Source organism: Pyrgilauda ruficollis, unplaced genomic scaffold, assembly GCF_017590135.1.
Source record: "Pyrgilauda ruficollis isolate IOZ18807 unplaced genomic scaffold, ASM1759013v1 scaffold36, whole genome shotgun sequence".
Taxonomy (NCBI): Eukaryota; Metazoa; Chordata; class Aves; order Passeriformes; family Passeridae; genus Pyrgilauda; species Pyrgilauda ruficollis.
In genome coordinates this window covers 4,004,961-4,028,908 of record NW_024525045.1, presented here as the reverse complement: position 1 = coordinate 4,028,908, position 23,948 = coordinate 4,004,961, and the positions used below count along the sequence as shown (strand labels likewise).

Genomic DNA, 23,948 nt, shown 5'->3' with positions numbered 1-23,948 from the left:
AGCAGAGCCAGCTATGGCACTTAGAATATCCCTGGGGAAATATTCCAGTGTGGAGGAGAAATCTCTAACTAGGTCTTAGAGTCCTTCTTTTTGTGCCATGGTTTCACTCATTAAATTATGCTACATTATTCCTGTTTGTAGTAGCATAAATGAAATGGTAGTCTTGTCAAAAGAAGTAAAAGCAGGAGAAAAAGAAAAGACAAAAACCCCCCAAACCTTATTTATTGAAGTATGCTATTACAGAGAATAAAAATTAGAACTGGGAGCACCCCTCTGAGGTATTTAATTCTAAAAACAAACTTGAAAACAGATGTCATACATCTAGCACTGAAGTTCTTTTGATAACTCTATCCTAGGGACCTCCAGGTTTTAGAGGAGATCAAGGACGTAAAGGATCAAAAGGTGAACCAAGATATGTACGTCCAGAAGGGCCAAAAGGTGAGCAAGGAGATCCAGGAGCCAGGGGAGAAAAAGGAAGACGAGGTTCAAGTGGATTTCTGGGAAGACCTGGCTCTAAAGGATCCAAAGGTTCTAAAGGTGAAGAGGTGAGTATGCACTTTTTGCAATTAATATGGAAGTAATGGAAACCTAAGTCTGTATTTTATCTTGTACAACAATCTGTTTAATCTACACAGATATTTTGGCTGAATATCCCCTATCTGACTGAGGGTACTGTCCTCAACTGTAACAATCAATATGCATGAAAGGAGAGGAAATGTTGTAATGTAATACCAGAGAAAGATGAGGCCAGTATAGGTACAAATTGCTGAGAAACCTTAGCAGTCTAGTGAGATTTTAGTTTGGATATTGATACTGGAGAATTTTGTTGGATTTCAATGATGGATAAAATCTTTTTAGAAAGCATTTTCCTGACCACTTACAATGCTTAATAATTCAAGTACTTCCTGTTCAGTCTTTATGGGTTAATCTTCAGTGAGAACTGACCATAAAACTCGAATTGTTAGGACAGAGTCAGCAGAAACAAAAACTAACAATTCTTGTTGTATTATGTTGGCTGAGAAACTGTTAACATGATCCAGATATAAATGTCTCTAAGCATTGAATCCCTGGAATTCAAGGAGAGTCAGAGCTTTTGTGGGTTTGATTTTTTGCTAAATGTGTTTCAAAACAGAAGAAAAGTGTACAGTGCAAGAACACAGTGATTGGGAAAAGTCAGGCAATTGTATTTATTTGTAGTATTTCCTTCTTAATAGCCATTTGTAACCATTGATATTCAAATTCATATTCACTTAATCACAAGCAAAAATTTTTCCTCTTATTTAGTTAAATTATCAGAGTTAATCTGTTACTAAAATAATACAAGATTATAGTCAGAGAAATGGGAATTTTGTTAAGAAAACTGGTGTGGAAAGCAAGTAATTCTTGGTGTACATGTGTAATCATTAGGGATCGACTGGACCAAAAGGAGATAGAGGACTACCTGGATTGCCTGGTAGACTTGGTCTTGCTGGAGAAATGGGACTTCCTGGACTGGCAGGTTATGGACCACAAGGAGTAAGAGGTTTTAAAGGCTCTAAAGGAATACCTGGACCACCTGGATTAGCTGGAGAAGCAGGTTAGTAACTTCCTATTTTACTGTGTTTTCCGTATGTTACGGAGTACTAGACTAAAATTGCAAAGACAGATTGAAATCAAACACATAATTTGCTAACTTGAGAACACAGCTACAAAAGTCCAGAGCTCCAGACAGTGCAGCTAAAAGAGGCATGCCAAGGGGAGCACAGAACTGCCACAATATGACTCCCTCCCCACGTTTCTACTTTGCACCAGCCTAAAGACCATGGACCTGTGACTGCCTCATCGAGGGTTAGGGATATGCCTATGGTTAGGGTTTTGAAAACTACAAAGCCCAGAGCTCCAGGCACACTGCTGCTGCAAAAGGCATCCCAAGGGGAGCACAAAACTGCCAAAACATGCCTTCCTTTACAGCTTACTCCTTTCACCCAGACTTGGTCCAGGTCTCTTTTTATAATGAAACATGGGAATCCTCTCCTTTCCATGTGACTTCTAGAATATTTTCCCAATATGTGTACCTCTGAAGATAGCACACAAATTTTGGGGTGATAAGATAATTGAGGTTGGAAGGAACTCTGTGCCATCTGAACTTCATCTCAGCACTGGGACTGCTATGAGATCAGACCCATTTGCTGAAGGCATTATCCAGTTGGTCCTTGAAAACCTCTAAGAGCAGAGACAGCACATTTTCTCTGGGCAATGTATTCTAGTGCTTGAGTCACTTCTCTGTAGAAAGAATAACTAATCAAATATCCAGCCTGTTGTCACCATTAGTGTAATCTAAGTCAGCAGGTTAAATATAAAGGGCATAATAATTTTTGAGTGCTGGAAACATACCAGTGGAAGAACTCAGCTGAGTGGCAGATATAATCAAGCCTGCTTAAAGATAATGCCCACTGAGCCTTTTTGACCTGGAGCTGAAGATTTAAGCACGTGTCAGTTGTGTCATTTTCCTGGTGACTTTGTGCTTCTTTTTCTGTGCCTCCCCTAGACTGCAGGAGAGCTGAGAGCAAGACTGCAGATGTCAATAATATGATTTTACTTAAGTTAGGGTGTGAAGGCTTTTCAAAATCTGTTGGAGTACTAGAAATATGGCAACTGTAGATGATTACATTTTTAGCCAAGTAGATTGATCACTCATATTTTTAAATGCTTGAGATTTCCAAACTATATGCCTTTGTAATATTTTATAATGTATTTGCTGAAGGTATGAAAGGAGAGACCAGTAGGGCAACTCCATTACCTGCTTTGCCAGGACCTCAGGGACCACATGGTTTACCTGGACCCCCAGGAGTGCCTGGTGAGTGCAGCACTAAATCAGTAAAACAGTTAAAATCAGAGATTGGTTAATTGTAAGGCATCTTTGTTTGGATTTTGTAGAACAATAGTCCTTAAAACTGTCCTGAACAGCACAGGAAGTTTTTTTAAAGTTTTATGGTAGTTTGTTTTTGTAGTTGCTTCTGTTTGGAACTATAAAGTGTTTGGAACCTTTCAAGACGTGGAAGATTCATGTCTGCATGTAGCTGTTTCTAGGAGTCTGGAATTTGGCCAGATTGTACAAAAACACACAGACTCATAAATGCTTTGACACTGTGAATGCAATTAGCACTTTAACTGTGAAAACCTGCAGGGGAGAACTGGTGTCTAAATTCTAATATAATCTACAGTTGTGTCCTTATTAATAATAAAATATAACACACATAATCTTACAAGTTGATGTTCTGTGGTAAGATAACTCACAGTTTATTTATTTTCTTTGGGCAGGTAGGGTTGGAGCAAGAGGTCAGCCAGGTGATCCAGGACATTCAGGACCAACGGGTGACACAGGCTTTCCAGGGCTTGGGTTTCCTGGGAACCCAGGTCCAAAAGGTAAAATACTCTTTTTGATCTTAAAGCAAAACAAAAAAAAAAAAAATTTAAGTACACCTTAAAATAATTAGCAAGTTAAAAAAAGAAAATCAATTAACAAACAGATAAGTGTTTTTAGCAGTTGTGTAATTTACTGCCTGAAGTCTTAGAAATGGCAAGTTTGAAATATTTTGAGGTATTCAGAGTATGAAGTATCAAAGCTGACAGTAGGAAAATATTTTTAAGGACATTGATGCTTGCTGGAATACTGCCCAAACAGGTGCAGTTATCTCCTCTGAGTGCTGTACTTAATTCAGATGGATTCTCTTTACCTGGATATGTGTTACAGAGACAGAGCTGTATAAGTGTCCAAGTACTTTATTTTTAATCAGTTTTGGTTATGTATGATGCAATACCTGCCCTAATACGCAGGTAATAGAAAGCATTTTCAATACTGTAAATTTAGCCATTCCTCATGCAAAGTTATAACTCCTCTTGAACCCTAGCAATACTAGGAAATTCTCATAATCCTGTAAGGACATGAGTAAACAAAAAAAGCTCAGATACTGAAACTTGTACCAAGCTGCTTGCTAAAGAGAACAGCAGGAAACTAACATCAGAATGGCTTCACTTGAAAAAAAATGGTGACTTGCTTCATAGTCAGTTAATTAACAAGCAGTGTTTCAGTCAATTTTGAGTGACTCTGTAAGGAACAAGATGTCATGTGTCACATTAGCTCTGAAATCAAGATCCTCCCTTCAGCTCATGTAAGCTGCATTAGTGTCAGAGGCTCATAATTGCACACATGCAAGGACCCTTTTGTAAAATAAAGCATCTGTACTGCCATTTAATTCCTTTTTGCAGGAGATAAAGGACTTGCAGGAGGCAGAGGGCCACCAGGTTGTGAAGGAAAGACTGGAGATCCAGGCCGAGCTGGAAACCTAGGACAACCAGGACAAAAGGTTTGGTTAGAAAAAAGCACAAGCTTTTCCATACGGCCCATTCATTCAATTTTATACTGAGCAAATAAATTAGAAATTGTAAGGAATATAGCAATTCGTCACTTCTTGACTTGTCATGCACAAAGTATGAAATTTAATTCTTTCTATAAAAAGGGGCTCAAGCCAAAATTTTTGATCTAAATACAAGATTTCAGAATTCGAAGTGTTTGGGATGTTTTCCTACTTCAGCTTTCAGACCACAAGGAGGATATTGCATTGCTTACAGCAAAAAAAAAAAAAAAAAAATTAAGGCCACAGCTGCTGAAAAGGTGCCTGTTCAGAAATCCAATTAAGCATATATTTGATGGAGGTAATTGACAAGTAAGTATGTATTTAATTTAAGCAAGTGCTCTGTTAAATTGAAGCATGAAGAAAGAAGGTTGGAGGTAATACTGCAGCCACTCTTGCTGATTAACAAAAGCTAATCTACTGATTATTGACTAGTCTGTAATTAGGATTCAATTTTTGAACAAAATATTACCACCTAAATTATTTGAACACCTGGCATTTCTTTGTTTGTACCTGTATGTCATTCTTTAGTGTGTTTTTTTGATATGACAAAGGAAGGCAGTTGGGGTTGTGAATTTTTATTTTTTAATCTGTACTTGATGCCACAGAACATCTGGATGTGAAGTGGCCTCTGTGGTCCAAGTATATCATTAGTGACTGGTATAAGCTCAGGTCTACTGATATGCTTTATGAACATATTGATTTGCTGCAACCAGCAGTTCAGTAGCTAAAAAACCTACTAATTCAAAGTTTCCAGTCAGGGAATGTACTTGGGACATTTGTGATAAAAGCAGTCTTCATGGACAACAATAATCAGAAGAATGATTTAAAAAAACCCCAACAACTGACTGAGTATCCTGGGGCATATCTGGGTGCTGACCCTGATCATTCAAATAAATAATTTGATATATAATACATAATTTTATTGTATAAAAATAAAGGAAATGTTATAATTACACAAACTTCACCCCGACTTTCAGAGAGATGTTCAAAGCTATTCACAGCTGCAGAAGGCATCTCAATGCAGTAAAGACCAAATGGAGGGAAGTGTCTTGCATTGCTGAGTAGTAACTTCTTAGGTCTAGGAGACCTAAGAAGTTACTACTAAGTTTAAAAGTTGTCTAGATTAATTACTCAGCTAGCTAATAAGGAACATCCAGTGGTCTGCTGAATTGAAGCCGTTAGAAATTATAGTGTGAAACATCCAAAGGGAATTAAGAGAATTACCCTAACAAAATGAGGTCATTATTACACTAGTGGAGAAAATATTTTGGCAGATCTGCAAAGCAGAGAGGATTGTTTATATTTCTCTCTGTGTTGCAGGGTGAGCCAGGCATGGTTATTCCTGGAGAACCAGGAAGAATGGGTTCACCAGGAGGTCATGGCAGTCCTGGCTCAAAAGGTGAAGGTGGACTTCCAGGACTCCCAGGCCTACCAGGGCATCCTGGGCATGATGGTGATGATGGCCTAAGAGGTAATGTTGCCAGAGAAGCTCAGAGAGCACAGTACATTATTTTAAGGAAAATCAAGTCAAACAAGGTTCACTGAAAGCCTAAAACTTAATTCAGCTGTGAATCCACTCTCATGTCTTTTAGGAGATCGTGGCTCACCTGGAGTTCCTGGAGACCCAGGTTTTCCAGGGAAACCTGCTGAATGTCTTATTGGCCTGCCAGGTTTGCCAGGTGGCCAGGGAGCTACAGGCCCACCAGGTAGGACTTTCTGACCCAAAAATGCTATTTGACTGGGTGAATCTCTTTTGTTTTGTTTCTGCCCTCCAATGGCCTGAGGGAGCTGAAATTGTTTCTGGATGTTGGTATGCAAGAAAATGAGAGTCCATTTTAAAGATGTCCTTTCTGTAGATGGGAGGAAGCACATGCACTGATGAAGATGGATTAAGATTCAGATTCCATTGGGCAGTATAAAAGGTGATCACAAACTGACCCAAATTCCACATCAAAAAGGATAGCTATTTCAGTCATATCTCCCATGTGGGACTGAACTTAGATTCTGTGGTGCAATGGGATTGATAAAGAAATAAGTGAAAGGAAGAGCTCAACTAGGTAGGAAAATAATTTAGGGTGCCAAAAGTACCTGCCTGTACTGCATATGATTTTCTTTTCAAAAAAACACACTCAGGTATACAGCACATTCCTTCTCCTATATATGATCTCAAAAGGATTTTTAAAAATAGAATTTTATAAAGAATAAATGCAAAATTGATGGGGTTTTCATATTTGGGTTTTTCTTCTTTTTCTGGGAAAGAACAGATTTGTCTACTCTCATTTTTTTTCCCTCCTTTTCAGAAATCCCAACCTACAGCCCTCCTAAGATTTTCTGAATGTATTTGTTGCCTTACAGATCTCATATTTAGCCTCAAACAGGCAGAGTTCAAGGAGAGTTTCATGCTTATGATGTAAAGATAGAGATGAAGTTTGTTTTTCAGACAGATCTACCATACTACACTGTCCTGCACTTTTCTTAGGAGGAAGAGGTTTACAAGGTTCAAAAGGAAACCTGGGTGCTCCTGGATTGAGTATCCCAGGAATCTATGGAAAGCCTGGGGAACCTGGATTTATAGGTCTTCAGGGAAATATGGGATTACCTGGTCCCAAGGGACAATCTGGAAGGCCAGGAATCTCTGGTTTGCCAGGTAAGGTTTCCCCAAGTATTTGTTTTGATGTAGCAATTGAGTCTTTGCAGAAAGGTGTTTTGCAAAAAGGTAATGTTTTTCTAGACTGAAGATGCTGAAATATTTTTCCAACAACAGCTTTCGCTTATAATTGAGATTTTTATGAAAAACTAATTAATCATTCTTCCTTAAAGGAAGAGCATATCTTGAAGCTCTCTTGACACAGTGTGGAATTTTCTATAATAGTCTTCTGAGAACAGTGCTTTATGTAGTTTTTGTATGTCCTTGCAGTAGGACACGAAATAGTTAATATTCAAAGCAACTCCCCCAGCAAAATGGAATTGCAAAGTGTTTAGTTCTTACTCAGCATCCTTTTTCAAATAGTTTGTAATGCCAGCTTCTTTTTCTTATAAGCTCAGATCTAGAATCTGACAGAGTTGAGTCAGATCAAGCTCTATCACTAACCAGAGCTAACTTTAAGTAAGCTATGTGGTCCCTGTAGGGTTGATTTGTTTGGTTTTTTCTTTCAGAAATATGTTAATTTGTTTTGAAGAATAAAATATATCAGTCATATAATGCTTCTTATTTCTAACAAAGATTTTTCTTTAAAATCAAATCATTACACTGTGGGAAGGAGATGGTACATGCCTTTTTATACTGAGAATCTGTAAAGCTTTTGATAAACATGTAGCACTTGACTCAGTTATGCAAACGTAGACTTCTGGTGGCATTTGAGGGAGTTGTTACTTCCCAGCTGTTCTTTGACTCCTGAGCCTGAAAGGAATGTCATTCCCACACATCTCGTGACTGATCTCTCATCCCTGTGTGGGTATCTCAGATGCATTATCCTTACTGTTAGTTATTTAATTCATTGGTAGGAGCTGTTGCAGCTACTAATTTAGGTAATTTGGGGGTTATAAGTCATGATTCTGTGGTTAAGGATGGGAAAACTGGCTTGGACAGTTACAGAAATGGAGAAAAAATAAAATAAGCAATTAAACACTGAAATGACAGGTGTATGTGTAGTTTTCTGAAGTAATGTTCTATTTAACTGATTTAATGCTAACAAATATGTTCCTATTGCTTCAATTCCACAGGGGCAAGGGGAGATCCAGGAGTAATGGGACTGTTAGGAATTCCTGGACCCCCTGGCATGGTTGGAAGACCAGGCAACCCTGGTATCCAAGGTGAGTGTCCACTTTATCTGCCTTCCTTATCACTTACAATACAGGAATTTCAATGCTCAAGTTAGTCTTGTGATCCATTTTTGTGTGTATTAGTACAGATGTTGTACTGGAATTTCTTTGAGTTTTGGTAAATCTGTCTTCTACATATGTGCAGTCTGCAGACTGAAGGGCAGCATCATATTTTTTAACGGTTTTGACTTGCCACCTTTTTCTTTTTCATTTTTTAAGTGGCTGGTGATTTACTCAATAAAGAGCAGAGCCTTTCTGCTGGTTTTTTCTCCTCTTGTGTGAATACCATTATTGTATTTATTTAACAGACACAAGATTGTATGTTTATTCACTATAAGAAATAATTTCCACATCTTGCTGGAAAGACAAGCATTACTTGCTACAAGTAATCTGTACTTGTAGGTGTTTTGCTGTTGATTGGAGCATTTAAGAAGCTAGTTTAGATTGTTTTGCAATGTATATTTACATATGTCAATTACAATTGCTCTTGACGATTGGCATTATCTGGTTTGCTTTATTATATCATCTAGTCAGGTCTCTTCAGAAAATTTCACTCTATTTTCTTGCAGGTTCTCCTGGCTTCCCGGGAATAAAGGGAAGAAAAGGATTTCTTGGAGAAAAAGGTGAACCAGGTGATAAAGGTTTTCCTGGACCATCTGAGACCTTGGTTGGTATTGGGGACAAAGGAGAACAAGGTTTAAAAGGTACACATTCATTGTTCTGTCATTAAAACTAGCCGGGGTTGTCATCTGTTTTGCAGTTCTAGTGAACTCTAAAATACAGAATAAACTGACTCTACTGCTGAGAGTACTCACTGTGTTTTGAAATAATTATTGCTAAACACTAGAACTGCCTTCTCATTTATGGAATAGTTGGATATTACATTGAATATTCAGTTCAATTTTAGGAAGCCCTAATTCCTTTAAAAAGCTCTTATTTTCTAAATAATATATCAGTAGTACCAGGAGGTTTCTATACATATATGCTAGACATTGATGTTTTTACATTTTTTTTATCCTGTGAGCACAGAAATGGCTGCACTTACCAACCAGATGCTGGATAGCAAAGACATTAAATCTGCTCAGAAGTACTTGACTGCCAGAAAAACTCCTTCGTTTGCAACATTAATATGGACTCTATATGAGCTGTAGATGCTTAACTAATGCTATCTGGCTTTTTCTATTGCTATTTTCCTATGGAAGCTTTCAGGAACTTCCTATTGCTTCCACATGAAAAATACAGAAGGTGTTGGATTTGAGTTTGTGTTTTGCTTATGTGTGTTCAGAGTGAAAATCTTGTGCTCTACTTCTGTTTCATTAGCTTAAAGAGTTATAGAATGTTAAACTTTGAACAAAAGTTATGTTCCAAGATGTTGTTTTGCAATATTTTTTAAATGAAACTTCATTTTAGGAGTTCAAGGCCGAATGGGTGTAAGGGGAGAAAAAGGAGACCTTGGTGTGCAAGGTCCACCAGGTGTGGATGGGTCTGAAGGAATGCCTGGTCCACCAGGTATGGAATATGTATATTGAAAATCCCTGTGCCACATGGACAGGGACGTACTTCTGCTCCAATGCGCACCAAATTGGCTCCAGAAGCAGCACTACATTCTCTCTATTAACTCTCAAGCTTTCCTGAGAATTCTGAAACTGAGCAATTTCAAAAGCTGCAGTTTGAAAGTCATAGCAGCTATCACCAAATGATTTTGTTTTCTTTTATACATAGACCATTGTTTAGGATGACAAATAGAAAATGACAATAAAGTCTAAAAGCTGATGAAACCAATGAATAAAAACTATTTTTTCTAAAAAGCAAAAAGAAGTTTGAGTTTGCAATATTATTTAAAAATTAATTATTAAATATTACAATTTTGCACAAAAATATTTTAGGATTTCTTTTTATTTCAGATAAATTATATTTCCCTTTCCAAAACTTAGATATCTGACTTGTATTTCAAAAGTTAGCAGATTTCCAGTGAAAAGTAGCTTTAAAAATGTCAGGCATTGGCACACTGGCATTTAGAATGAATGTCCACAGAACATTCTAGATGTATCTGGATCTTTTAGTTATTAAACTGTTAATTTAGCTAAATTAATCTCAAGATAAGTGAGTGAGGGGAAAATTGCTTAGGTCACACTCAGCTTTTTACTGTATCCTAGTCATGAGAAATCTGTCATGAGTAAGTAATAATGTGATTGTTCGATGCACAAAACTAAACTGAGCTGGAGTGCAAGCAAAGAAAGGTGAGTCCAGTGCATGAATACAAATTCATGATCTTGATCACATTCAACTATAACATATTACAGTGGCTGCCCTTAAGTGCTGTGGTCACAAACCTTAATTTTAATGTTGATACATAAGGATTTGTTATTTCCTTGGCTTTCTGAAAACAATGATAATTTTATTTGTGTCTGGGGCAAAAGGTTTCATGTTGATTATCTATAAAATAATAATACACCAAAAGGTGTGTGGTAGAGGATTTTGTATCCATGACAGTTCTGACATGACATTAATTTCTTCATCTTGCAGGAGCCAAAGGATTTATGGGTCTTCCAGGGATTCCTGGAGGACAAGGATTCCCAGGTGCACTCGGAGACAAGGGGGACATGGGAATTCCAGGTCATTTTCTCCCAAGACATATTACAAATACATAGAGCTCTATAGAGGCATTTGCACAGGTCTGAGCTGTTACTATCAGCACACCACACAATTCTTAGACTGGGATTTATTCTTTAGTATCCATAGATTTACCTTCACCCCAGAATTTGCTTGACTTGCAGAATGCAATTCTCCCTCTCTATCCAAATTTTTTAATTTATATATTATTACATGCAAGAACCTCTTTTTAGAAATAAAATCACAGTTTCAATTACTTTAATGAAGAATTAATATCTGTATATATAAGCAATAGATCACAAACATGGAGTGTGAAATGCAATTATGATCCTTTTAAGAATGGTATCAGTATTGGTATTTTTCCAGGTCCAAAAGGCCAGAAAGGATCTCCAGGCTTTCCAGGACCATCAGGTGACCCTGGTCCACCAGGCTATGGTGGCTTTCCAGGTGACAAAGGAGATCCTGGGTACCCATCTGCTGGGCCTCCAGGAGAACCTGGTCCAAAGGTATAAAGGCAGTGGAAAAAATTTCCTGTTAGGCAGAGCCTTTGACTATAGAAACAGAACCAACATGTAAGCAAGAGCTGCAGAGTTTGCAGAAATAGTTGATTAATTAGTGGTAAGAAATATGAAAATTCTATTGTGTCATTACTCAGAAGAAGTTTATTTCATCATATTTCACTTCATTTGTGCAAGAATTTCTTGTTTATAAAGACGAAATATCTTGAAGTAACTTGCTTTCTGTAAAAGTTCCTAATTCATTAAGAAAAAGGATGTTAAAAAGTACATCAAAAAACTTGTCTTAGCAAATGCAGAAGTTTTATAATCTAAACTTGTACTGTTTGGTTTTGATAGTCTGGTAATATCCTTGCACAAGATTTTTTTTTCTTAGTAATGGGTACTGCACAGAGTATATGCTATGTTTGGTCATATATACATTGCTGAGAACAAACCAGTATTTTTAAGTTAGATCAATTGGATAGTTTAACTCCTCATGTTCTGGTTGTTGAATAACTGGAAGTCTTTTTACCTTTGAGATTACCTGAAATGTGTGGCTGAGGCTGTAAATTCCTCTATAAATCCTGTGATCTGTCTAAATGATTTGTTTATTTTCAGTATCAGCTGGGTAGCCCCAATGAGATTACTGTGAAAAAAGTCAGTAGGGATTCAAGGAAAAAAATGCAATTCAGTATTTTGTATAGCTGCACATTAGCTGAGGAATGAAAGTTTGGATCAAAAGAACTGGTAGAATAAAATTGAAGGGAAATCTGTGCCAGGGAAAAATCTAAAACCAACTTGGTTTATAAAGGTTAAAAATGGATCTTAACTATGTCTGAAAGATCAGTGGTATTATGAGAAGACCTTATAGTTAGTCTGCTTTGGTTTTTGTCTGAAAATCCTAATGAAATGTGATTACATGTACTTAACCCTTAAAATTGTATGTGATTTTCGTGTTCCACACTGTGATTCTTTACCTCTGTGTGTGCAACTGTTTCTCAGGGAGATCCAGGTCCCCCAGGAGTTTTGGGCAGCAAAGGAGAAAAGGGCTCCGAGGGTCATCCAGGGCTTACAGGAGTACCAGGACCACATGGGATCAGAGGGGAAACTGGAGGTGCAGGAATCCCAGGTATGGGGTACTTTTGGAGGGATGGTGAGCTTAGGACAGGCTTGTAGAAGGTAATTCCTCCAGCTGCATGGGGTGCCTGGGGGTGGCACACTGACTTACACTGACTGCTGCAAACCTCAACAGCTCCTCTGTGGTCAGAGCAGCCAGGCCAGCTTGTCACCTGGAGAACTTTTGCAGCTGGCCAAAGCAGAAACAACAACAAAGCTCTTAAACTGAGTCTGGATCTAGGGGTGATGCCATTTCCCCTCTGCCACACTTTCTTCTTACAGGGCAGTATGGACCCCGTGGAGATGCTGGTGCTAAAGGATGCCAGGGCCACCCAGGACAGCAGGGAGTCCCAGGCCCTCCTGGTATGGTATATAGCTTCTCTCCTAAATCACTGCCCTGGATTTGGGATTTCATTTCAGTTTGAGGCTTTGTTTGCCTCCTTTTAAAAAACCCTTTTCAATGTTATCAGTTCAGCTATGGGAAGAAGTTTTAATTTTGCTTCACTTCTGGAAAGCTTTTTGCCCTTTTTTAAATTATAAGTATATATTCAAGGGTCTAAAGATGTGATATGTACGCAATTATAAGAAAGGCTTAGGTTCTTTAGGTTCTACCTCCTCAAAGAAAATAATAAATAAGATATAGGTAGATGAAGAGAAGAAAACTGGAGTAACAAAGAGTTGTAGTCTGCTAAAGCAACAGAACTAAAACAGAATTAAAAATATACCTCAGGGGCAGTGTGTATATGTAGCAATATAGAGGAATGCATTGAAGGCTTTATGTCTGTGAAAATAGTGGGGGTGTTCAATCCACTGAAGTCCAGTGAGCTCAATACAAGCTACATGCTGCTCTATACCAACACAGCTACCCCTACCTTTGAAGTAGCTGAGCTAATTAAATTTTATTAAAGGGGAGTCAAATCTTCTTACTGCAAAATTACAGAAGTAAAAATTATATTGTGGTGCATTGTAATTCACAGGTGCTGTTGGAGTCCCTGGAAAACCTGGACTTGTTGGTGAAAGGGGTACTCAAGGTCAGGATGGTATGCCTGGCCCCCCAGGAGTAAAGGGAGAACCAGGTAACAGCAGTGACAGATTTTCATTCTATTTTACAATTGGCTTTTTTTTCTGTAATTATAGTGACAAGGATCATTTGGGAAGGATTACGAAGGAGCTTCTGTGGAGCCAAAGCTAAGTTTATAAGTAGAAGGTTATAGGTGGTTTTCTATGTAAATTTTGTACATGCTGTCAGCAACCCAAGCATTGCATTACAAATGCTCTATTTTACACGTGTTGTAATGTCACCTAGTCATGTCTGCAAGTCAAAGTACTGCTGTTAACATCTCTTATGGGTTTAATCTCAAAGTTTAAAAGAACCAAAATCCTTTCAGAGTTGTTTTCTGTCTTACGTGAATATAAAATAAAAGGAAACACAATGTTTCCCTGCATAAATAGTGAAAGCTTCCATGACCTAAACCTTGGGTTGTGAAACTTTTAATTTAAAAGTCACTCCTGATGTTATCAAAGTTCAGACAGATTTAGTCCTACACTGAATTCTGGCAGAATTTTACACTGAAAAATGTTTCTTTGGATGAATCAAGAAGATACTGAGAAGGCATCCATAGTATTTAGAAAGTATTCTCATGTTGAAGTAATCACTGTTTACATATTTTCTTTTATAGGTGTTTACATTTATTTTTCTATTAATAACTAAGAAAATTAAGTGCAGATTTTTTTCTGGTTTTTTCTCTGAAAAGAAAGAAATAGCTTCTTCTTGAAGAATGTACCTCAAATAAGATTGGCCAATAAGAGTTCCTCCTATAAATAACTTAAATTTTTAGTTTGTGGTTTTGTATAGAAGTGGATATAATACATTTTACTTTACATAGAACTAAACTCTACCTTTTGATTCCATGATCCCTGAAAAAATGTATGAAATATTAGAAAACTCTGTTTTCAAAAAATTATTTCAGACTTTGAGTGTAACGTGACCTAATATTTTACAGGACTGCCAGGGAGAGGGATTCCTGGTTTTCCAGGTATTCCTGGACGTAGAGGTGAGTTGTCTTTTTGAAAAGCAGCAACTTAATATTTAGATCTCAGAACCATCATCAAGTCCCCTCCTGCTTTCACGTGCTGAAGTGGCACTAAGTGTCAGAGGAAATCAAGAGTGATCCTGTGCTTTTGATCAATGGTTTGGTCCTATATATTAAATGTCAAGAGTTGGTGCTTGTGAAGTTTAGATTGTTGTAAAAGGCAAATAAAGAAGCTGACTTCTGTGGTCTTGTGAAGGTGACATACACATTCTAGAGCTTTTGAAATGTTACTGTGATATATAATTTGATTAGCAGAGTATGTTCTTATCAAAACAAGATCGTTCTGAATAACAAGCACACTTTGAGAAAGCTGCAGTGGTTGCATTTTGATTTTGTTCATCTTCCCTTTTATATTGATAAACAGAAGAGGGATTCTTCCCATTTTTTAGGTTTTACATTGTATTTCTAGTCTATTGCTGGTAGAAATCCATTGATTTGCTTTACCTTAAGAAAGTAAAATTAAAGCACTCTCAGATTGACTTCAGAACAATATCCTTTTGGAATAGTCTCATTTTGTTGCATTCATATTGATGCTTCCAGCTTGGATCTAGTTTTAAAGGATTTTTTAGTTCTGATGAACAAAGAAGCATTTATTCTACTTATTCATCAAAAAATATTCCCTTCTCTGGTCTGTTTATCCTCCTCTCAAGTTTATTTATTGGGATGAGCAATCACTGAAGTGGAGTGGATTTTTTTTAATTTGTGAAGTTTTTTAATTTAAAAAAGTGATGTGTACCTTGCTGTGAGTCCTATCTTCTCAGAACTATTTTGCTTTAGGGTAGCAAGCTGGCTTTGGGGACTTCTCTGTACTAAAAACAAGGGCTGAATTCCACCTTTGCCATATAGGAAACACATTTTTGGAGTTGTCACATCACCTCACTTTCTTGACAGCCTTCCCCACATGCAATATCCACACTTTGCAGGAATCAAAGGGGACATGGGACTGCCTGGCTTTCCTGGGCCTCCAGGTGTGAAAGGTCATCAGGGAGATCAAGGACCCATTGGACCTCCTGGCTTAGTGGGGTTACCTGGATTTCAAGGCACCACAGGCGTGGCAATCACTGGCCAGAAAGGGAACAGAGGTATTCCTGGTGCACATGGAAGACCAGGTGTGTTGTTGGAACTCCTTATTTGTCTGAAAGGATATACTGATATTGAAAGTAGAAGTATTCCCCCAAGAGAGTTTCATAATTAAACAGGTCCCTTTAGCAGCTAATGCAATATTACCATTGCAACCAACATGATCTATGCAGTGGCATTTAAATTAAAACAACTCTAAGCTTCCGAGTCCACCTGATTGCAGTATCTTGCTTTCCTCCCATGTGGTCCATGGGGCAGCTAAGATCCAACTTTAACAAAGTGAGATAGCTTGAGTGGCACTTAGGGACATGGTTTAGTGAGGACATGGCAGTGTTAGGTTTTCAGCTGGACTCGATGATCTTAAAAGATCTTTTCCAATGTAAATGATTCTGTGATTCCAGACATAACAACTGGAGGATATGCAAAAGCCTGTAGTGTTAAAGAGTACTGTAAGTTCTGATCTTAGATTAAATCAGCAGGCTAGGAAAAATTTGATTTTTTTTTTAAGTGTGTATATTTCCTTGGAAATCACTGAGATGTGGTTATGGAGCCATTGAATGTTGCACTGTGTTGTGTGTAATCTAGGTGAAAAGCTGCTAGCAGCAGTCTTCCCTTACTCTGATGTTTCTGTATAGGTGCTCCTGGTTTTCCAGGCCTTCCTGGCCTTTCCACTCTCAGCGTGAAAGGAAGCAAAGGTGTCCGAGGGGCGGATGGAATTCCAGGGCCAAGGGGTCCAGCTGGTGACATTGGCCCTCCTGGTCCCAAAGTCAGTGAAAGGAATACTGCTTCTTTCTTACTGCACTGATAGACTGCTCTTACCATGAAAAGATAATAACACCCATTAAAAACCCCTCCAAAACCTCAAAACAAACAACAAACCCAAACAAGCATCCCCTCCCAGCCATTTTCACAAAAACACCTTGTAGTAGAGGAAATAATTAAATGGATATGAGAAGCAAGTTTTATGGACTTAAATGGATCAATGAGAATTGGTTTTTTTTTAATTCCTGGTATGTCATGTCTTTGGCTGTTCTGTATTACAGGACAATCTGAACAATAATATGACATTTTCTGACATGCTTAAAAGTGGAGCAGATAGTTCTAGTTAAAGCATATTCTGTGAACATAATGCTGTGAATTTTCTGAACAAAAATAAAATGTATTTCATTGTGTGAAGATGCTGCTCCTGTTTCTTACTGATGTTCTCTGTTTTGCAGGGAATAGAAGGTCGATCAGGCTATCCTGGTGCTAGAGGGCACCCTGGATTTCTTGGATTCCCAGGTGTAAAAGGTATTAATGTATTTATTATGTACACGCCTGTGTGCCAAATATAATTATTTACATGTTGAATTATAATAGTATTTGTGTATGAGGGGTTCTAGAGACACAAGGTTTTGCTGTGAAAATCAGGGTGTACACCAGGTCTAAATGAAAGCATTCACTGAGAGAGTGTTCATTGAGGAACTGCGTGGGTCCTTATTTAGGCTCAGGTGAGGAAGGGCTGACACATCAACCACCTCCATTTCAGACAAATTCAAAACAAGTTTGTCCTTAGTGAGTGATGAGCTGCAAGGACTTTGGCACTGAGTCTGCCAATTGGAAATATCCCACCACTGCTAGAAAATGTGACTTTTTGACAACCTCTTAGCTACAGAACTCGGGAGCATTTAATCATAATTACAGCACCGGGTGCTTTGTTTGCTGTAGGAATTGTTTGAATTAAAGTCTCATTTACGGTTTATCAGCAGATGAACTGTTAAATGTATTGGCTTCATTAATTTCATATTCCTGAGGGTAAGTTGAATCAGTAGCTAGCTAAAAATCCTTTTAATTTAGACAATTTCTAGTGATTTAAATATGATGTAGGCCTGCATTACTCCAGTATTCTCATTTTCAATTGCATGATTTACAGTCCCACACAATTATCATTACCTGTTTAACCTACTTGTTAGTGATCCATGCTAACTATTGTGCATTTTTAGTTTGTTCTAATTGGCAAAGTTGCCACACAGACAGTGATCTTATTTTCTTTAACCAAAAACTCTCATTTCACATATGTCAAGTCTCCTGATGTGGTATTAAAACTACTTTTAGTCAATTCTTTTGTTTCAAGCAGAACTGTGGAGCATGGTCTTAATGTAACCACATCTTTTGCTCAGTGAAAATAATCACTTATCAAATTGCTCAACAAAAACTCTACAACTCTCTTGAACTCTCTACAACACTTGAAGGCTGCAAATCCAGTGACAAAAACATGTAAGATAGAAAGGATATAGTCTAAAGTTGAGAATTTAAACTAGATTTATGGACCAACCTTCATATAGATAGGCATGACAATATCGTCTTATAAATTAAATGCACTTGATCTATAAATTATACAGTTGCAGCAGAGGTGAAGAAACCCACTTCACATTTCAAACCAGTCTATAGGCTCTGTTACCCTTTGGGAACTTTGCATGGATTATTGTTGTAGGACTCTTCAACAAGCCTCTGGAACTTTGACAGTTGTTTTGACATTTTAAAACAGACAGATATATCTTCAATCTTCTCTTTTAGGAGAAAAGGGTAATCAAGGACCCCCAGGACCACAAGGTGCAGAAGGGCCAAGGGGACCAAAGGGCCAGCAAGGTAACCAACCCTTCTCTTTCCAGTACCAGCTGACTTAGGTTGATTTATTTGGCTTGTTTTGTAGTTTGTTTGCTTTCTCTTAATGTAAAGCAATAGATCTTCATTATATTTTTGCTGCTAGGCCCACCTGGATTCTCTGGAAAAATATTCTCCATCCCAGGAAGCAAGGGTCCTGCAGGACTGCCAGGAATCCCAGGAACACCAGGTGATCAAGGAATTCAAGGGATTCCTGGACTACAAGGTGACATATTTTTATCTCTATGCATGTCTATGTGTGCTGCTTAGGAGAACACTTTGGTTTGGTGGAAAAATTTCTGCAGAAAAATTTGACATGTCTTTAAAATCTTTACCATGTTTAAAAATAGTTCTTTGTACCTTGTTAACACGCTAATATTTATAACCTGTCCCATTCCATCTGCCCTCCACCCTTGCAGTGAGTCAGTAAGTACATCCCTCAAGGCAAGCCTAAGGAATATAGTAGATGAAAACCTTCCCCATTTTCATACAACCAGAACCATGCTCAGGATGTTTTTCATTTGTGGGGAGGAGGGAATTACCACCTGTACTAGAAGTACTCTAGATGTGTTCCAGTGTGATTGTGCCTGTCCTAGTCTGGGGTGGGAAGGAATGGACAGGCTGGCTTCTTCTCATTGGCACCAGAAGTGAAGCCTGGCACAGCTGTGAGGAACGGGGAAGGAAGGAGAAGGGAGGGTGATGTGGATATGCAGTGGGTATCTGGCCACCCTTCCCAACAGCACAGCTGTGCACCCCAGGCAGGGAGCTCTTCAAGGGGACATGCCTCTGCTGAAATACATTCATTTCCTGCAGCACATTCATTTTCTGCAGTACATTCAATATTGCCTTCTAATCTTCCTGATAAGAAAGATGATGATACTTGCACTATAGATAGTGTGAAAACTTAGTAAGTTCATGTTTTATTCTACCACAGCTAGATTTTAACTGGGGATTTTAACTTTATTCTTTACCAGTTATTAAACTCTAGAATAACTACTGCCATATGCCTCTGGGGTATTTTTTTCTTGATTGCAATCTAGGACCCAAAGGAGTAAAAGGTCTACCAGGGCGTTTTGGTCATCCAGGACATCCAGGATTGCCTGGTCCAAAAGGAGACAGAGGATTTCCAGGACAAAGAGGTACAGGAAAGCAGAATCTCTCTTTGACTGGTACTAACTGAATTTACAGATAAATTGTACTGCTGATTTCTGTAAATCCTTTCTCTTACGTGTATTGAGATTATGTAATTTACAGAACACTTACAGTAACTTTAGGGACATATGTAAGCACATTCTTAGCTTTTAACAGATGCATGTTCACAACTAAAATAATAATTTACAGAAATATGCCTTGACTGTGCTCTTCTGTTATTAATCACTTCTGTTTAGTCACTTGAAATCTGTAGGTACCAGGGTGCCTTTTTATTATGTTAAAATAGAATGGAATATTTTTATTTAGGCATCACAAAATGGTTTTACTTTAAGCTTTTCTTGGCAAAAATGGCCATGGTTATTTAAAATACCTCACTATGCCAAGCTATGCAGTGTAAATCTGCCTGAGCTAAGTCTGAAGGAATTCCTACATCTGGAACAAATACCACCAGTTTTTAAGTTGTATCTTGTTATTGATATTTTTTTGTTAGTTTTCAAGCAGTTTCACTAATTTAAAAGAAATGAAAACTCAAACAAAATTATAATACTTGCAATCATATTTATTTCTCATCCACAGGACAACCTGGATTGATTGGCTTTCCAGGTCTGCAGGGGTTACCTGGATCACCAGGTACTACCATTGCTGGTCCAACAAGAAAAGGATTTATCTTTACCCGGCATAGTCAGACAACAAAGATTCCTTCGTGCCCACATGGGACATCCCAGATCTATGTCGGCTATTCACTGCTTTTTGTACAAGGAAATGAACGAGCACATGGACAAGATCTTGGTACTGTATTGGTAAAAAAATTCAGATTGCTTTCTTAGAGTCCAGTAATGCTAAGTTGTCCTGAAAGCAAATTTACAGTAAGTGTCTGAGATAAACATTGGTTTCAACTATCTGTCTCCAGAGCAGCCTGGAGTCAATTCAGGAATCATGGTTTAAAAGACACCTTTCTTTCCTGCACTCCTATATTCCCTTGTTGATATCCCTAGAGTCTTTTGAGGAGGAATTCAGTTACTTATGGATAGGTGTCTAGAATAAACCTTCACAACATTTGCACAGGGCTGACAGTAACACCACAGGATGTGAAGGAGAATCTTGTGGGTTTTGGAGCCTAAGTGGGATACTTTAGGGTGTGAATGATGTCACCAGAAACTTTTGTTTAAGCAGCTGAATCCCTGCTACTGTGTCAAGGGCTGATACCATTCAAGAAGATTGTATTATTTTAACAGATTTTGTTCTTAGCCCTTGTTTATGATATAGATATTTTTGTATAAGCCAGAAGCATTTTGCTTGTAGATAATTTTACTGAACAGACTCTTATAGTTAACTCTTTTAATTCTTCCTATAGTAGATTGAGTGCCATCGTGTGTCTCTTCTGGTCACTGCACTAAATTTAATCTCCTACTGCCACAAACCTCTCCTCTTTTGTCTTCCAGGAACAGCTGGTAGCTGCTTGCAGAGGTTCAGCACCATGCCATTCTTGTTCTGCAGCACCAATGACGTTTGTAGCTTCGCTTCTCGCAATGACTATTCCTACTGGCTGTCCACTGCAGTGGTGATGCCACCAGACATGGCACCCATTTCTGGCAGGGCACTAGAGCCCCAGATAAGCAGGTAAAAAGATAAGAATTTTAGTCTTCTGCCCTGAAACCACAGAGGCATCATAAATTGTTTTAAGTGGAAACTCTTAGGGAAGACCTGCTGGTCTCAGCCAGCACAAGCACTGACTTCATCAACCTGCTTTTTGGTTCCTTACCTAAGTATGTCAAATATTCAGTGATACTCTCAAGAAAAGTTGGAATAAAGCTAGGGTCCCACCACAGGGCCTATTGCTGCAGAGCCAGCATGAGAAGATGGCACACTGTCCTAGTGATTGCAGGGATTGTTTTCTTTAGACCCTATCATTATGGATATTAGAGACAGACTAAAATTAAATAAAGACAGCTTTATTATTTAGAATTATAGCACAAATCAAGTTCTGCTTTCAGTTCTGGATGATGCATTTACTGTAGTTGGTGAAGAACATTGTAAACTGAGCTGAAGGTTCTCAACTATGAAACACTGTTCCACAAGCGTGGCCCTTTCTAGTTGCTTGAAATAGCTGAGAAAGATGGAGAACAATGTAAGAGAAAAGTTCTAAAAGCATGAAAGTCCTAGAGTAGCAAAATCCAAGGTGGGAAGACAGGCCTTGCACTCTTATCTTCTGTCCTGCCCTCCCCTGTTGTTGCAGTCCAGTAGCTCGGCTTCAGTTTCCTCATTTAGGAAATAAAGATTACTTTTTCAAATCTTAGCAAATAAAGGTGATAGACAGAAATACAGGACTTTGAACTAAACCAGAACAGCATAAAATAGTGAGCATGTGAAAAAGGTAACATACTGCTCATTACTTTGTTAAAGGCAAAATTAAGAAGCTCAAATGTTCTGGAATTGCTTCTCATCTTAGAACGGTTTTAGTCTGGTGTTTCTAGTAGAGATTGCAAAGCAACTGCAAGGTAAGGTATATAGGTTTCCTTCAATTTACTTACCCCTCCTTAAACACACAAACCTGTGTGAGTAGTAGAATTTATAGCAAGGTATGTTTTGCCATGAGGTAGCTACCACCCTAGAAGGCACAAGTTTGTTCTGCTTTCATGTTTTCCTTCATGTCTGCACTGAATGTATGTGCTTTCTTTCACAGGTGTGTTGTCTGTGAAGGAGCTGCAATGGTAATAGCAGTTCACAGCCAAACAACTGTAGTTCCTGCATGTCCAGATGGCTGGATGTCTCTCTGGAAGGGTTTTTCTTTTGTTATGGTAAGGATATAACAACTTGAATTATTAATTTTATGTCCTCTCATTTTCATTGGTGTTTTCAGCTTTCATAGCTCATTTGTTTGTTAATGTTAATTTTTTTTTTTTTTTGCATCTGCCAAGAAGTAGAAAATAATTATATTACTTCTTATTCAATTCCAAAAGTATGTAAACAGCTATTCTGATCTGTTCACAACAATAGGTGGCAGGAGGAAAAGTGGAAAAGATGAGAGAAGTAGTAAAGGACTTTAGTCTGACAAAAATATCTGCATGCATTCACTTTCACAAGTTATGCTAAGATCTAGGAAACAGGTTTGGGGAGTGGAGTGGTTCAACTGGTCCTGAACACAAAATTGTAGAAATAAGTGACCAACTTCTATGCCAGGAAGTTCTTTTAAAAATCAGAATTGGGGCTGAACCGCACAGAAAGCTAAAATCAAAATAAATGCAGAACACTGTCTACAGAAGACTGCCTCAGCAATTTTGATATCATAATTAGATATGAGTGAAGAAAGTTCATAATGGGAGGGCAAATTGAGAATTGCTTATGGGACTAACAGTGTATTTGTAATAGGGGATGCAGCATTTCATCTTTGTTACCCATGTTTATGGGATGTCATAGGGTTTGAAAAATGAAGGTAGAAGAATTTTAAACCCCTCTTTTTTGCATAATGTAAAGTCCTTTTAGATCCCGGGTGAAGTTTTTGTTTCTCCTGTCATTTGGCCCCAAGTAGTAATAATAATAAACTTGGAAAAGAATTAGAGAATTTTTTAGCCTTTGGTTCAAACAATTTACTTGTTTCCAACATCAGCAAAGTTACATGGTATCTAACCAATTTTAAACTGTTGTAAATTATTATAGAGCTACTTTACAAGCATTTACCAACATCAAAGAAGGAAAATACCTTTTCTGCTTTTTGTTTTGGAGAAGTGTTCAGTGCAACAAAAAATATGAGAACACACCCCCTCCAATTTGGTTTATTTGTAATGTAGTTACTGTTGTACTCAACAGAACAGAAGCTTTCTAGGCTTGTACTGGTTAGTTTTCTAGGCTTGTACTGGTTAGTTTCATGCATTTTATCAACCTGAAAAAGGCCTTTGCAGGGACTTAAGAAATGCCATAACTGTTTGAATTTTCAGAAGGCTTCTGTGCTTCATTGTAAGTTTTATCAGATGAATCCACATTCATTTCATTTTGTCCAAGATACACCACAGAACATAGGGGATGTTTTAGAAAGAGGGGATTTTTTTGCTTGCTGTTTACTAAAAGCTGATGGACAAGTTCTCATCAAAATGTTTTGGTGGTTACAGTACACAAGTGCCGGCTCAGAGGCTTCTGGCCAAGCATTGGCATCTCCTGGGTCTTGTCTGGAAGAATTTCGGACTGTCCCTTTCATAGAGTGCCATGGCAGGGGGACATGCAACTACTACACAAATTCCTACAGTTTCTGGTTGGCATCATTAAATCCAAGAAGAATGTTCAGGTAAACTGTAATTCCCTGCATCCCAGTGGCAGAGGAGACAATAAATGCCTGCAAAATCTGGGGGGGGGGGGGGGGGGCTTCCTTTGTAATTCCCTTCAGGTTAGGCACCTCTGTTTGTTAGATACAGAGTCATTTTGTAGCACACAGATGTTTGAGCCAAGAATTTCAAGGTTGTTGTCAATAATTCCATATCCAAAGTCTCGTTGTCTCTCCCTGTTTTTTAAAGAAAAAAACTGAATGTTTGTGTTTTTTCTTC

The 23,948-nt window shown here is 38.1% G+C and overlaps 1 protein-coding gene across 1 annotated transcript in view; it reads left to right on the top strand.

Annotated features, from left to right (window-relative positions):
• The window catches only part of COL4A3 (collagen type IV alpha 3 chain), a 56,044-nt gene that overhangs the window by 31,003 nt on the left and 1,093 nt on the right, over positions 1-23,948 (top strand). The window contains exons 25-51 of the mRNA XM_041475712.1: positions 357-545; positions 1,408-1,576; positions 2,744-2,836; positions 3,301-3,405; positions 4,249-4,346; positions 5,718-5,868; positions 5,990-6,103; positions 6,877-7,044; positions 8,121-8,210; positions 8,789-8,923; positions 9,630-9,728; positions 10,746-10,835; positions 11,199-11,338; positions 12,332-12,458; positions 12,728-12,808; positions 13,423-13,521; positions 14,449-14,499; positions 15,462-15,647; positions 16,254-16,384; positions 16,836-16,908; positions 18,175-18,246; positions 18,368-18,487; positions 19,302-19,400; positions 19,990-20,202; positions 20,856-21,033; positions 22,097-22,211; positions 23,520-23,692. Coding sequence (XP_041331646.1) covers positions 357-545; positions 1,408-1,576; positions 2,744-2,836; positions 3,301-3,405; positions 4,249-4,346; positions 5,718-5,868; positions 5,990-6,103; positions 6,877-7,044; positions 8,121-8,210; positions 8,789-8,923; positions 9,630-9,728; positions 10,746-10,835; positions 11,199-11,338; positions 12,332-12,458; positions 12,728-12,808; positions 13,423-13,521; positions 14,449-14,499; positions 15,462-15,647; positions 16,254-16,384; positions 16,836-16,908; positions 18,175-18,246; positions 18,368-18,487; positions 19,302-19,400; positions 19,990-20,202; positions 20,856-21,033; positions 22,097-22,211; positions 23,520-23,692 — 3,359 coding nt within the window. The remainder of the gene's footprint in view (positions 1-356; positions 546-1,407; positions 1,577-2,743; positions 2,837-3,300; positions 3,406-4,248; positions 4,347-5,717; positions 5,869-5,989; positions 6,104-6,876; positions 7,045-8,120; positions 8,211-8,788; positions 8,924-9,629; positions 9,729-10,745; positions 10,836-11,198; positions 11,339-12,331; positions 12,459-12,727; positions 12,809-13,422; positions 13,522-14,448; positions 14,500-15,461; positions 15,648-16,253; positions 16,385-16,835; positions 16,909-18,174; positions 18,247-18,367; positions 18,488-19,301; positions 19,401-19,989; positions 20,203-20,855; positions 21,034-22,096; positions 22,212-23,519; positions 23,693-23,948) is intronic.